General features: G+C 42.1%; 1 protein-coding gene across 11 annotated transcripts in view; it reads right to left on the reverse strand.

Moving 5' to 3' along the window:
* BCL2L11 (BCL2 like 11) overlaps positions 1-15,381 on the reverse strand; it is a 48,439-nt gene that overhangs the window by 17,136 nt on the left and 15,922 nt on the right. For 6 of the 11 annotated variants that reach the window (XR_013349303.1, XM_077843330.1, XM_077843327.1 and 3 more), the window contains one exon: positions 79-188. The exons of 1 other annotated variant lie outside the window; for it this stretch is intronic. Coding sequence is in view for 8 of the 10 variants with exons in the window: in XM_077843330.1 (XP_077699456.1) it covers positions 79-188 (110 nt within the window). In the remaining 2 variants the exon portion in view is untranslated. Of the gene's footprint in view, positions 1-78; positions 189-3,488; positions 3,678-13,418; positions 13,737-15,381 lie in introns of those variants that run through there. 4 more of the 11 variants (XM_077843332.1, XM_077843331.1, XR_013349304.1 and 1 more) reach the window with 3 other exon arrangements.

The following is a 15,381-nucleotide window of genomic DNA, read 5'->3' on the forward strand; positions in this document are numbered from 1 at the left end:
TTTACTAGTAACCTTAAAGAAAAAAAATTGTGGGGAGGGGGAGGGTGTGAGGAGAAGTAGTAAATAAAACATCATTACCCTCCTTGGGTAATATGCATTAAATTCGTCTCCAATACGCCGCAACTCTTGCGCAATCCATATCTCCGGGCGCATATCTGCAGGTACAGCCTGAGACTGCCTCATGGAAGCTGCAGCAGAACAAACAGAACAAAAATCATGTTGTTTTTCATAGATCATTTAGCATGTTCAAAAGTAAGTTTCTAGAAGCAAGCTCTTCTCACACATTCTTGTTCTGTTTTTGGAATCTCCCTAACTTCCAGGACTGTGCACTATATTATGGTGGCAGGGTCCGCTACCCCAATTTGCTTAGAAAGTAACAGATAAGAACAACTTACTTTTTCAAAACTGGAGACTCAGAATTGCAAAACTTAAAAATGTCCCAGCCGCTTAATTACATGCTTCCATTTCAAGAAGATAAATCAACACCAAAATGGTACAATAAAAATCACCAAAAAAATAAATAAATAAATAAAAATTCATACTTGAAACACACAGGAGAATATAAAAATTTAGGTTGTCAGTAAAATAACTGCTGATTTTAATACAAGGTAGAATTCCTAGGGAAATTTCAAACATCATATAGAAATAGGAGATGAGGTGGTTGTCCTATTTAAAGCTATAAAATGGGGACGTCTGGGTGGCTCAGCGGTTGAGCGTCTGCCTTCAGCTCAGGGTGTGATCCAGGGTCCTGGGATCGAGTCTCACATCGGGCTCCCTGCCGGGAAGTCTGCTTCTCTCTCTGCCTATGTCTCTGCCTCTCTCTTTGTGTCTCTCATGAATAAATACAAATCTTGAAAAAAAAATAAAGCTGTAAAATGAGGGAAAATCTGAGAAACAGCATGCTACCTGAAAGATCGTTTCTTTCTTTCTTTTTTTTTTTTTAAAGATTTTATTTATTTATCTCGGAACTCCAGGATCATGCCCTGAGCCAAAGGCAGATGCTCAATGGCTGAGCCACACAGGTGTCCCTGAAAGCTTGTTTCCATGGGGATAGGTACAGTGACAGTCTTCAGAAGTGCTACCACGTAGCCAAACGAAGGCATACTCTGTACGATTCATCTCAGTTATTCACGCAGCCAATAAGGGTGGATTCAAGTCTGCAAACCTCACATGGAAAGAAGAAATGCTTTGGGTGAAGGAGTAAAGGCATTTTTGAAAATAGAAAAAAGAGGGATGTTTGGTTTTTCATTGTCACTAGCATTCACGTCCAGTCCACTCATCTGTTTGTTGATGAAACCATTTAAAAGCCATGTGAGGGATCCCTGGGTGGCACAGCGGTTTGGCGCCTGCCTTTGGCCCAGGGCGTGATCCTGGAGACCCGGGATCGAATCCCACATCGGGCTCCCGGTGCATGGAGCCTGCTTCTCCTTCTGCCTATGTCTCTCTCTCTCTCTCTCTCTCTCTCTGTGACTATCATAAATAAATTAAAAAAAATTAAAAAAAAATAAAAATAAAAATAAAATAAAAGCCATGTGAATGGCCAAAAATGAAGCAAAAAAATGGGAGCTGTCAGAAGATCTCACTAGAGCCAGGAAGACAGCATCCTCCCCATTCAGGACAGAACGGTTCAGCATTGTGGGCTCATGAAAAGAAATGAGGTTCCTGGGCTTGTGATGTGTTAACTTTACTGTTCGAGTGGGCCACACTGCCCAATTAAACACACGTGTTATGTTCTGACCACGGCAAAATGTTTAAAAACCTACAATGATCAGATTTCACAATACCATACATATGGCTGTTTTGTATTTTTGTAGAAATACTTTGTAGGTGGGGTTTCTAAATTTTTATCATTATATGTAAAACTGATGTTGATTCATAGCTCTATGAAAGCACTTAAAAGTGCACTCTAAAAAAAGCCTAATAAACTGAGTTTTTACCAAGTCTTCTCAAAACTCTTTACTCCATCTTCTTTGCCCAACCCCCACCCAAATGAATCCAACAATAATCCCCCCCACAAAGAGTGAGTGCCCGAGAGAGGGTGGGCACTGAGTGTGTGGGTGTACGTGGATGCGTGTATGTGTGTGTGCGCAAAGAACGCACATGGATCCTCTTCAGAATTATCTGTGCTTGGTGAGTAAGCCAAGAGAAGATTCCTAAAGGAAGACCTGAGGGGAGAACATGAAGGCTGACCACAGAGAAGCTTCTAGGATAAGCCAGGTATGTACCCTGAATATACCCATCAAATAAAAAAATTACTTTGGCTGTATCTTTGCCACACAAATATTTTTATCATTACTCTATAAAAGCCTATAAAAATTAAGTTTTAAATGGCTAAAACTGGCAGAACACAAATTTTCAGGGTAGATGTGATGCCAGGTGATGATGTAATAGTTCATTTCCTTCTCAGGAGTTTATAGCACTTTCAAGATTTAGTCTGTCAATACCAGCAATCATTACTATTCTTTTTATACTATCAGCAATCAGGTGGGTTTTTTCCCCCAACTTCAGAAGCATTAAAAAAGTCAACTCACCCTGAGAGAAAAGAAAGCTCTTTTCTTAGAATGCCTACTACACATCAGAGCCTGCAAGGTTTCGTGAGTTATTTCATGCCATCCTCCTAACTTGCCCTGCAGGGAGATGCCAGGTGACCAGCAGGACACCGTGTGGCCACTTCAGAGCTACCACCACATACCTCTTCTGGGCTTCAGAGCTCTACCTGTTTCTCATTATACAAGGCTCTCTTGAGAGTAAACTGCTTTCAGGGACGCCTCATTGGCTCAGTCGGTGGAGCATGTAACTTGATCTCGGGAATTGTGAGTTCACACCCCATGCTGTGTGTGTAGAATTTACTTAAAAAATAAAATAAAAAAAAATGCATAATCTATTGGCTTTCTAGAGTCAGAAATGAAAATCATACCAATTGTCCAAAAAATGTGTGAAATACAGATTATGTGTCTTATAAAAATGGTAGACAAGTTAAAAACTGCAGGCAAGGTATCCAGTATTTAATCAATCAACATATTCACTAATATACCCAATGAATTTGAATGTCCATATGCTAGACACTCTTCTAGGAGATGATCTGGATATGGCAACCAAATAGGCCAAGCCTTGCTCCCGTGGAGTTTACATTCTTGTGGATTAAATTTCAACATTTAAATGGTAAATTTTTCTGGACATGACACTTTGATTTTATTTATTTATTCATGAGAGACACACAGAGAGAGGCAGAGACATAGGCAGAGGGAGAAGCAGGCTCCTGCAGGGAGCCCGATGTGGGACTCGATCCTGGGACTCCGGATCACGACCTGAGTGGAAGGCAGACGCTCAACCCCTGAGCCACCCAGGTGTCCCTGGACACGACATTTTAAGTGAACTTTATACCTGTTGTAACATGAAACAAGAATAACTCCCCCAGTTAATTTCCCCCAAACCATAGATGAGGTCTACTGCATTCTATTTAACACCCTCACTTTACTTACTGTGTGTGTGGTTTAGAAGGTTCTTCCTGGCTTATGCTTGGGCTGGCAACCATCAAAGGAGCCAGTCTGTGTCAGAAGTCGGCTGATCATCAAACTAGCACCTAGTGAACATGTCAGCCTAGCCAGCAGCTAAGAAGAAAATATGGACTCTTGGTGGCCAAATCCAACTTGTTCATCTTAGAGATAAAGGCTCTGCTATATTTTGGAAAAGGAGGCAAAGGAAGTAAGTAGATGTTTCTTCTCTGGGAAAGAACAGTTCAGTCGCTTAAACAAACATATAGATCCAAATATATCCAAAAGGTGTGTGTGGCAGTGAGACAAAAAGGGTGGGAGAGCCTGTGGGAGGCCCAGGAGGCCGCCCACTCACAGGTTCCCTAGGCAACTCTGGAGATGCTGCACAGACCAGACCCCGAGAACACTGAGCAACAGGCAAGAAAGAGACCTTGGGGATGTCCTGGAATTTTAAGTAACCAAAGATAACAGATTAGACCAGGCTAAGCATACACAAACTGATGAGAACAACAGATTAGAGATATCTAACTGTACGTAGGTATATATTTTTGTTTGCTGACTTAGAAAAATAACAATACAATATAACCAATAATAAAAATATAAATTAACTTTTGCCTAGGAGATGGATCTGCCTGGACTACTCTAACATAGCATATGTCACCATTTGGCTTTTGAAAAACTGGGGTTTTTTTTTGTTCTTGTTCCTTTAATCTATAAAGCTACAATACATGACCATCATTTATCCTGCAGTAAAACCTACCTAACATGTACACAAAATAGACAGTTATAAAGTAAGATCTAAAACAAAAATTCTATTTGGAATATTTTAAAAGGTATCCTATTCCTATATTTTTAAACATATTTTTAATTTATTTATTAACAAGAGACACACAGAGAGAGGCAGAGACATAGGCAGAGGGAGAAGTAGGCTTCCCATGGGGAACCCGATGCAGGACTCAATTGCAGGACTCCAGGATTACAACCTGAGCCAAAGGCAGACAGACGCTCAACCACTGAGCCACTTGTGTACCCCCTATTCCTGTATTTTAAAAAGATAGTCTTAATCCCAGTCCACTGCATGTTTCAACATAAATTTCAAAGATGATTTCTGAAGTGATAAAAATATCTTCTTTTTTGGGGGTAGGAGACACTTTTCTTGACTTCACCACTAGTTTCATCTTAGTGACTCATATCTGGTCTCATGTCACAGGAGAAGCCACCAGAACAGAAAAATGGGTCTGGTTGACCCTAGAGAAACAGTCTGTCAGCCCCACGGTAGTGCTGGTCAAAGCTCAAATTAATTTGCTTAATTCTGTGCCACTGTCACCCAGAGAATGAACCACCAGAATGGTGAATCCACAGTATGGTCTTCCAAAGGTGTACCTGAAGCAGGTGGGGCTCAGAGTCAGGGAATATTCAACATACTGGTCTCCCCTTATCATTCTACCCAGATACTGATCCAACTACTCCCTTTATAACAATTTAGTCCACCTATCAAAAAGATAACTTACATTTACATTTATATTTCTGGCCTATTAATATCAAGCACACATATTTTACTTTCTAACCCATAATATATTCCACAACAATAAATATGGATACTTGATCAATAAAATGTGCCTTTATTTGAAACAAAAACTCTTTATGTCTAGTCAGGAAGATAAAGATTTTAACTTATAAGGCAATGAACTTAAAGAATTCTTCAGAGGGAAAATGCTGGTGAGGCATTATTTTTTGTCCACAGAAAATGTAGTTTCTCCATTTAAGAATTCATTTTTTTTTTTTTAATTTTTATTTATTTATGATAGTCACAGAGAGAGAGAGAGAGAGAGAGAGGCAGAGACACAGGCAGAGGGAGAAGCAGGCTCCATGCACCGGGAGCCCGACGTGGGATTCGATCCCGGGTCTCCAGGATCGCGCCCTGGGCCGAAGGCAGGCGCTAAACCGCTGCGCCACCCAGGGATCCCAAGAATTCATTTCTCACTCGATAAGCTTGACACTAAGACTCTGGGGTGGGGTGGGGGGAGAATAAAACAGACAGTGATCTAAATGTAAAACCACTCCACGGCAGCAACCTAAAGCCCACGGAAGGCCAGCTCCAGTTCTGCAAGCACCAGACTTAGCTGGGGGAATCTGCTAGATCCAGATTTTCTAACCAAAGCCATCAATTCTGTCAAAACTGTGAGATGATAAATGAAGTTTCATCGGAACTCTCAGAAACAATTTTTTTGAGATTCAGAATTTACTGGTAACAGTATTTCCTATAGAAAAAAAAATACTGAGCTCTAATTAATTCACGTTTCCATACCACTGTGGGGGGAGGGGGGAACGGATGGAAAGGAGGACAATTTTAATGTCAAAGAACTTTGAGTTGTGAAAAGACCGTTCTGGTTCAGCTACAGAACATTTTCCAACCCATATGGTAATTTCAAATCTTAAGCTCAGCAATTGAAAAAATTAATGTCGTGGTTAAGTGGCTGATAGTGAAATCAGGCTGGGGCTTTCAGAAAGGGCTTTCTGTAGCACTGCCAACTAGGGTGGGAAAATGAAAAAAAAAAAAAAAAAGAGAGAGAGAAAGGTCGTCAATTCATAATGAACTCAATGTCAGCCAAACCAAACCTCATTTTTCTTGAACACCCAACTGCCTCCACCTCACTGTCACCAACAGCAGGTGTCAAAGAAACAGAGGTTCCATTACAATGCCACTGCCATTGTCTTTACACCCAGCTGTCCTGCTCTGTGAGGGTGCTGAGAAACACCACTGGGTGGGGCATGCATGTGTGCTGGGGGTACCATGTCCTACACATGAGCTCATGTGACTGTGCTCATTCTGAGCGACAGGATTGGTGCAGCTCTCACTTCCGAGGGGCGGCCACTGTTTTCGTTCCCTTGAATGTCCCTAGTGGAGTTTCAAGTGCAGAACCAGAAACCAAATTAAAATTCATGGAAATACGTCATACACTTCTGTTTTCAGATGTGCAGTAATCCACAAATACTTAGGCAGAATGAAGATTACATTTTAAAACAGTCAGCATGAATTAAGCTTTGAATATGTATGCCACTCAGAGCTGAGAAAGGATTTCTCAGTCCTTGAACAGATATGGAATGTATGACTTTGAAGACACAATCATAATCATTTTTATTTTAAACACACAACAGAGAAAAAAAAAAACACAACAGATCTTACTTGGACAAGTGTGCATTTTGCCCAGCACTTATCAGGAACTGTGGGGTCCCTTCCTCTCAACATCTTAGGGTCATCCATGTCTATTCCCCAAGGAGTCTAATTTAGCCAAAAACCATAAGGACCCTCTAAAAGACCATTTCTCTTCAGCTCTGAAACTAGTGCCAAATCAAAAAGAGATACTCCAGAAATGTTCAGAGGAAGCACTGCCTCTGCAGGTGGCCACTCATGAGCTCAATATTCATTTGGGGAAATAAAAATTCTAGGATGTCAATTCAAGCCAATAGTCTCCTTATTTAAGTATCTTCAGAAATATCTTCGAGTCAGTTATCCACAAGCTAACAAGAGGACAAAGGACATAGCCAGCTGGCCTGCTAAAGGTTCCTTAGGAAACCCACCTGAGTGATCAGGCTCCAGGGTTTCCAGAGCATCTGCTGCTCTCCTAAGTTCTACTGCAGAAAATGCTATCAGAATCACCTTCAGCAACTCCAGCGGTTCTTCGGAAATGAAGTAAGCCAGAACTCAATTTCACTGCTAGCACACACTCCCCCCTCCCCCAACCCCGGGTCTGTTTCTCCTATGCATTGTTTTATTTGTTGATAAATCTTTTATCAATTCCACTGAGCCCCTGGAGGATCATGAGAGTAATTAGAAATAAAACACAAGTGACCGTAGTATCGGTGCTCAGAAAGTTCCTCCATCTGTTTTCCCCTCATACTTGTCGGTGTTGAGCCTGGGCAGTCGCGTGAATTCAAGACAGCACTTTACGCACAGCTGCTAGGAGACAGCACTACAAATAATAAAGTTCAGGAGAGGAAGCCACGGTTTTATACTTACTCCTTTTCAGTTGCGTGTTGCCTGTGCTTTTATGTGGCCTTGAGCAAGAAAGTCAAAACAAGCTGCTTTGATCCATTTCCAGGCTGACCATTTGGAAACTGCCAGTAAACCAAGGCTGTGAAGTTGGGTCGGAAGTCTGGAAAGCAGCGTGCATAATCTATGCCCTTCCACCATCATTCTTCCCACAATGAAATTCCAATCTAAGGCGTTAAGTCCAATGTGCTAAAATACCTAATTCACCCATTTACGATTCAAGGTCAGAAGACCTGCTTACCCATTTCACTGGAGCCATCTCCCCCGCCCCACCCACCGATTTACATCTTTATGAGAAGCCAGTGACGTGCCCAGCACACCCACACCTGTGGTTAGGTTTCTGTCCAAGGGCATACTTGCTGGCTCTTAGCCATAGCAGGAAGTCCAGTATCATAGGCAGGTGGGAGACCCGGTACAGGGGCCATCTGAAATATGATGCTGGGTCTCCTGGCCTGTGGGCCCACTGCCTGGCATGGGTGGCATGCTGTTTTCCTAAAGCAGAGCAGTCCTCACCGAAGGGCATTAGAGGCTGCAAAGTTCTTTTTCATAGGGAACTGAAATGTCCCCCTGCCAACCCCCAACTCAATCTTGCTTCCATTCCCTGGGCCTATAAAGACAATCTATAATCCCTCTCGGTCATTACCCTTCTTATTTATTTTTTTCTTTTTCTCTTTTAAGTAGGCTCCATGCCTAGTGTGGAGCCCAACTCAGGCCCAAATTCATGATCCTGAGATCAAGATTTGAGCTGAAATCAAGAACTACATGCTTAACTGACTGAGCCACCCACGCACCCCTCACTTCTTTTTCATTAAGTAAGCTGCCACCACATGCTCCAAACCTGGTCCTGAACCAGTTCCTTCCATGTGCCCTTTACGATGAACAGTGGGAAGACCCACCATCACCATCCTAGTCCCCCACCCAGTGTGCTCCTGAAATGTGCTGCCCTGAATAGTGCATAGCAGGGGTCTTTATTAGGTCTGACAGGATAGGATGCAGGACACAGGATACTACTTCTGCTTTTTGCTTTCCCTACACTGACCCTAGCTGCACCAAGACTCTGAGACAGCTGCAGCTCTATTTCTATAGTAAATTCCTTTTAGAGGATTAGAGGATTTGACTGGCAATCTTATTTTGAAAAACAATTAAAAATAACCCCAAAACTCTATGTATAGTCAAATGAAGAGCAACTCTGAGCTTGCTTTAAGACACAAACATAGACCCTAGGTACCTTCTACTGACAACACAGGAATTTCCTATCTAGACAGTTTATTTCACAATTTACTTCATCACAACTATAAAGAAGAAAAGTGCTTTTTAGGGATTTTTAAAAAGTAAATACATAATTCTGTACATTAATTCGCTTAAAACCATTCCTTAGGAATTAAGTGTTAAAAATTTTGAAGTTACTACCTTTCAGTAACTTGGATGCTATACCCAACCAAAAATCTGATCTTGGGGAAGAAATGAAAATTTAAACCACAAAAGTAAAAATTCCTGACTACAGAGTAAGCGTGGCTTCTATGAAATTTAACACTGCCAGCAGGAAACAGGTGACAAAAATCTCTTCTAATTCACATCAGGGCTTTAGAATTATTGTATTTTATCTCAGTGATAGTGAAGACCAAGACCTGGAGCAAAAACAGAGTCCCAAGAAGCTACACCTTAAAATAGTTTTAATTTTACTTTTATTTTTATGAAGATTTTTATTTATTTGACACAGAGAAAGAAAGCGAGCATGGGGGGGGGGGGCAGAGGCAGGGGGAGAAGCCGACTTCCTGCTGGGCAGGGAGCAAGACTTAGGACTTGATCCCAGGACACTGAGATCAGGACCTGAGCCAAAGACAGATGCTTAACCAACTGAGTCACCCAGGCACCCTTTAAGCAGTATTTATTTATTTATTTATTTATTCATGAGAGAGAGAGAGAGAGAGAGGGGCAGAGACACAAGCAGAGGGAGAAGCAGGCTCCATGCAGGGAGCTCGACATGGGACTCGATCCCAGGTCTCCAGGATCAGGCCCTGGGCTGAAGGCGGCGCTAAACCGCTGAGCCACCTGGGCTGCCCCTCTTAAGCAGTTTTTAAATCAAAACATGCAAAAGTCTATCAATTTTATTTCCACAGCTGGAATTTATAATGGCCATACACAAAGTGAGGCACTAACCTGTTAACATAGACATAGATGTAACATAGACAGTGGGGTAACACACCAGAAGTCTGGCACGCATTGAAAGCTTCTCACTTAAAACAAATTCAGGAAAGGTAGCTTCCTCTTTTTACTGCACATCGTATGAAGAGAGAGACAAACTTGACACCTCAATTCCAGACACTCTTTTGTGTAATCACAAAGATGTAATCGCTGTGCTTAGACACTTAATGGTTTATCAATCTGTTCTTAAAACCTATGTCTGTCACACTCTGAGTGCTGTGTGACTCCTCCCTAGAAAACTCACAAAGCTTGTGCATTCTGATTAAGCACAAGCCCATTTATGCTGAAAGTGTGTGTTCCACCTCTAAGGAACAGAGGTGAACACATGGCCCACAGCTTTTTGTAGGAAACACAATAATAAAAAGAAATGTTCTAAGAATTAAATGTTGCATATAAAATAAGGATACTGGAAGGCTCAAGCCAGTGGAAGACTGGAGTGGTATGGTGCATGGCCAATGAGAAACATGGGTCGAGCCTCAAGTTCCTTTATCCACTGACCAGCCTGTACTAGTGTTCAAGATACTACATAACCTTTGCATAAGTCAGCAATTATAGAGGAGAATCCCAGGTCTTGCCTGTAGACTACACAAATGTTAGGTATATAACCTAGGTGCCACACTCTTCCAGATGGAGGAAGCATGGAAACTAGGGTTACCACTGATGCAAATCCAAGTGTAAGTCGTATGAAATTCTGTGCCGAAAGACCATCAGGTCTGGTGGTTTTGAAGGTCTTTTATCTGTTTTGGTTCACACATTCTTCCTCCTCCACCCCAGTACTCATTACCCTCCAGGGTAGAATGGCTGCTCTGGCCCAACTCTGATGCCTATGTGTTCATAAACTGGGCAAAATGGTTTGGCTACCCCTGGACTTAGGAACTCTGTGCAATACAGATTCAACTGGGGTTGTTCTAATTTAGCACACGCCCCACCCCTCCCCTCCAGCCCCACCCCTCCCGTCTTACCACTACTGAGTCTTACCATTACTGAATTGTTATCACACCTTTCTACATCAGGAAAGGACATTCGTGCTTAACCAGGTTGAGGTATGAGCCCAAAGAGCTATAATGGGTCAATGGAGGGATCAGGGCTGGACTAGGTCACCCTCCCTAACTCTCCACTCCCATTCTTCATGATATACTTCAGTAAAAAGGACTACCAAGAAAACAAAGCTGATGTATACAATCTGCCAGGCTTTCTTTACAGAGAAAACAGCTCTAAGCTTCAAATGAAGGGAAAATTCAAGTGAAAACAGAGGGATGAAGGAATACCTGGGTGGCTCAGTGACTGAGCCTGGGCCTTTGGCCCAGGGCATGATCCTGGTTTCCTGGGATTGAGTCCTACATCAGGTTCCCCATGGGGAGCCTGCTTTTCCCTCTACCTATCTCTCTGTCTCATGAATAAATTTAAAAAATCTTAAAAAAAAAAAAAAGGGAGCTGGATATTCATAAGTTACAATAAATACTGCTTGAGTTGTCATTAAATCTACAAATATTTGGGCTCCTGCCATTACGTACCAAACTATTTTCTTAAGTTGGTATGTGTTTTTGACCAGTTTGGTAGAAGTTATGCCCAGGTGTAAATAAGATTGAGGTCTAAATGCAAATATATGTTAAGTAGCATATATCCAGAATCCTTTCTAGACTACTTTGTGTTAAGAAATTCCTCAGGAGGAGCACATGGGTCTGGGTGGCTCAGTCAGTTGAGTGTCTGACTCTTGGTTTCTGCTAAGGTCATGATTTCAGGGTCATGAGATCAAGGGGCATCTAGGGTCCCCACTCATTGGGAGTCTGCTTCAGGTTCTCTCTCTCCCCACGCTCTCTCAAATAAACAAGTCTTTTTCTTTTTTTTTTTTAAAAGATTTTTATTTATTTATTCATGAGAGATACAGAGAAAGAGAGAGAGAAGCAGAGACACAGGCAGAGGCAGAAGCAGGCTCCATGAAGGGAGCCCGATGTGGGACTCGATCCCAGGACTCCAGGATCATGCCCTGGGCCAAAGGCAGGCACCAAACCGCTGAGCCACCCAGGGATCCCTAAACAAGTCTTTAAAAAAGAGAAATTCCAAAAAAAAAAAATAAATAATAAAAAAATAAAAGAGAAATTCCTCAAGAGATGAAAAAACAAACAGAAAACCCCACAAGAAATCTATTAGTCTGTCTGCTAACACACTTATTTCATAGAAAAGTAACCCCCAATAAACTAAGGTTGACGAGCTCAACTCACCTAATATACTGTTCACAGACACACATTTGAAAGAAAAAAAGTAGGTCCTTTCTGCTGAAGGCAGCTTCTTTTACAAAGTCTCAAATTACTCATTAAATCTATTACTTGGTTATATCAAAATATTCCAGTAAATGGATTAGGAAAAATGCTCTGGTCCAGGAATGTGACATATCTGGGAAGGGGGAAGTGCCCAGAGCAACTCATATAGTAGAGAATCATCATGTTGAACCTGTTTCAATTTGAACACATATCCTTTGCAGACTGAAGTGATTGATTCTATGTTTTTAAAAAATTTTACTTTTTTAAAAAGATTTTATATATTTATTTTAGAGAGAGAGAGAACATGAGCAGAGGAAGAGGGAGAAGCAGATCCTCACTGAGCAGGGAGCCTGCTTCTCCTTCTGCCTGTATCTCGGTTTCTCTCTCTCTGTCTTTCATGAATAAATATATAAAATCTTAAAAACAAACATTTTCATTCCTAAAGAAGGTCAGCAAAGCCCAAATTAAAGCAACTCATCAGTACCAAAGGCCTGTGTTCGCACCTCCAACACCCCAGAGTTCTACTTCTGAAGAGGACATAAGGTCTCAGCTCTCAGGGCTGCAGACTCAATCTATGCAGTCAACTGGCCTGTGTCCTCTTCGAGTGTAGATGCTGGAGAGAAGGAGAGACACGCTCAGGCTGTAACTGGAGCACAGCTCCCAGCCTCACTCAGGCCTGTGGGCTGCAGAAGACCAGATTCAGGGACTGCTTCTCTCCACCATTGTCTGGCTGAGTGATAACTCTACTCATAAACCCCAGGGATCTGCTCCAGGGCAGACAACAGAGGAAATACAAAGTTGAATTTGGGTTTCCCAGAGGACTCTGGGGATCCCCCCAACTAACATTCTAGTAGTATTCTAGTACTCTAGTAGTATTCTAGTATTCTAGACTAGAAGGGGATATACAGGACTCTGGGGATACCAACTAGTATTCTAGTAGTATTCTAATAAATACTCAAAACCATCAAAGCATGGGCTCATACGAACGGAGTTTACACTCATCCACCACCAGGAAAACGCTGTTCTAACTGTTGGCATTGGTCACCTCATAGCAATGTGAAGAAAAAGTTCCCAAGAAGCATTCATGATTCATTCATTCAGAAATAAAACTTGAAATTTAACAGATGGCTAAATAAGCATAAATTCTGTCAAAGGAAAAAGAAAAAAAACTGTTTTAAAAAAATTTTTCATTGTACTCAATGAATATTTCTAATGTTAAACCAAAAAAGCAAAATATCTCATTTCAAAAAAGGTTGCTTAACATCTGGCTGCAGGAAAAAGTAGTTTAGCCTGTGTCTTATGTCTCAAGACCATTCTTTCTCCAAATACATACACTAAACTATAGTCAAGTTTCTGCCAAGTGCAATGGGCCATCGCCCACAGGTGTCCCCAACACAGGCTCACCTTAGACACAGTATGGTTTCCAGATGTCTCTCTATGGTCCAAAGGTTTGCCAATGAAGCCAAGCTTCTTTTCAGGGTGATGTGTGGGGTCATAGGCAGGTTAGGGGTGATTCAGACTTTCCCTCCCCATCCCCAGCAGGCCAGTTTCTAGAAAAAGATCTTTTTTGCTGGTTTGTTCTGGGACCTGGGGGACTTAGAATTATAGTGGCATTTCCAAATTAATTTACTTCCCTGTGAGTTTCCTATATTCCTGAAACAGCTTCTTTCCAGAGAAAGTAGGAGAACCTTCATTACTGTCACACTTCTGGACATGTCATGGCTACAACAGGGTATGGAGGAAGAAGAAAAATTTATAAATTAGCGATGGGGTTCCCATCAGATGCTTTCTATTGGTTTATGTGGAAGCTCCCACAACCCTCTAAGGTAAGCACTTTGGTCTTCATTTGATGGATGAGAAAACAAACTAAAATTAACAGGTCTGCCCAGGTCACTCAGTGGGTCTGAGGGAGCTGGCATTCCACTTAGATCCTGCCCCAGACCTATGCCCAGCCCTGCAGGACACACAGCAGCAGCAGTCCGCCAATGCCAAAACAACCTGTTAACCTCATTGGACAAAGATGTTTCACAAATCACTCACTCTGTTAAATAAAAAGTGAACCCCAGGTTTTTATTAAGGGGCTAATGTCCATCTACAAATACTTCTGGTGACGGGCCATGAGCTTGGCTTTCCAGATTTTTACTTACCAATGCCACAGGGCATGACACTTACTACTGAATCACACAAATAAGATGTACATGTCACAGTGACAAGCTCCTGGGCATGCCAAAAATATGAAGATTCAAATTAAAAGAAAAACTGACATGTGTTATATACTATATTTATTCTCTTATAAATGCTAGTGATGATTTTGGAAACGCAAAAAGGCACACAAATAAGACCACTTGAAACTTGAAAACAAAAATACTTGCTTTTAATGTTTTGAGCTATTTTCCATTTACACTTACAAACTTCTTGGATACCCATGTTTTTGCCTCCCATTAACTCATATGCTGAACCTAACCCCCAGTGTGATGGTATTAGGAGATGGGACCTTTAGGAGGTGGTCAGATCACCAGCATGGAGCCCTCATGAATGCAATCAGTGCCTTTGTAAGAGGTTTCTATCACGTGAGGATACAAGAGGGCCTTCCCCAGAACTGGGATATGCTTAGCATCCTAATCTCAGACTTCCAGCTTCCAGAAGTATGAGATGAAGGTTTCTTGGTTAAGCCACCCAATCTGTGGTATGTTTGCTATCTCAGCAAAAACAGACTTAGACATAGATGTCATCAATAATTTTGTAACCTTTTGTAACGGAACTTTACGCCAGCAGCATTTTCCATGCCATCATTTTTCTTAAAGTCATTAAGAAGACAGCACCACAGTCTGTCAAAAGGATGTGTAATAATTGAGATTTTCCCTGTACGGTTAGGACAGTCCATAATTTTTTTTGGCTGGGATAAATAATGCCTTGATCAACCGTCCGGTGCACATGTTTCTCCTAGCATTTCCAGCAGAATAAAGGAACGGCAGACAGTTCGTTGTGCCTCAGAGCAGGGTCTGAGGATGGGTGGGTGGCATGGTGCTTAGACCCAGAGCACAGCACAGGACCAAGCCCACAAGGTCTTACAGGACAGGCATTTGGTTTGTGTCAACAAGACCTCCACAGAGAAGGAAAGCCGACTTGGGTCACATGCCTCAGCACAGGTCCCAGCTGCAGACCAAGCAGAACCATCAGAGGACACTGACCAGATGAAAAAGAGGCTGAATGTTGTGTCACATAAGAAATATGCTGAGAGACTGAGGCTGCTCCCACAAAGGAGGAATGAAGACGAGTGAATTCTGGTGTGGGAGGTGGTGGTCCATGGGGAGCAACCCCCCAAACAGAGGCAGGGTGACCACAGACCAGGGGCATGAGGGCATCC

Source organism: Canis aureus, chromosome 12, assembly GCF_053574225.1.
Source record: "Canis aureus isolate CA01 chromosome 12, VMU_Caureus_v.1.0, whole genome shotgun sequence".
Taxonomy (NCBI): Eukaryota; Metazoa; Chordata; class Mammalia; order Carnivora; family Canidae; genus Canis; species Canis aureus.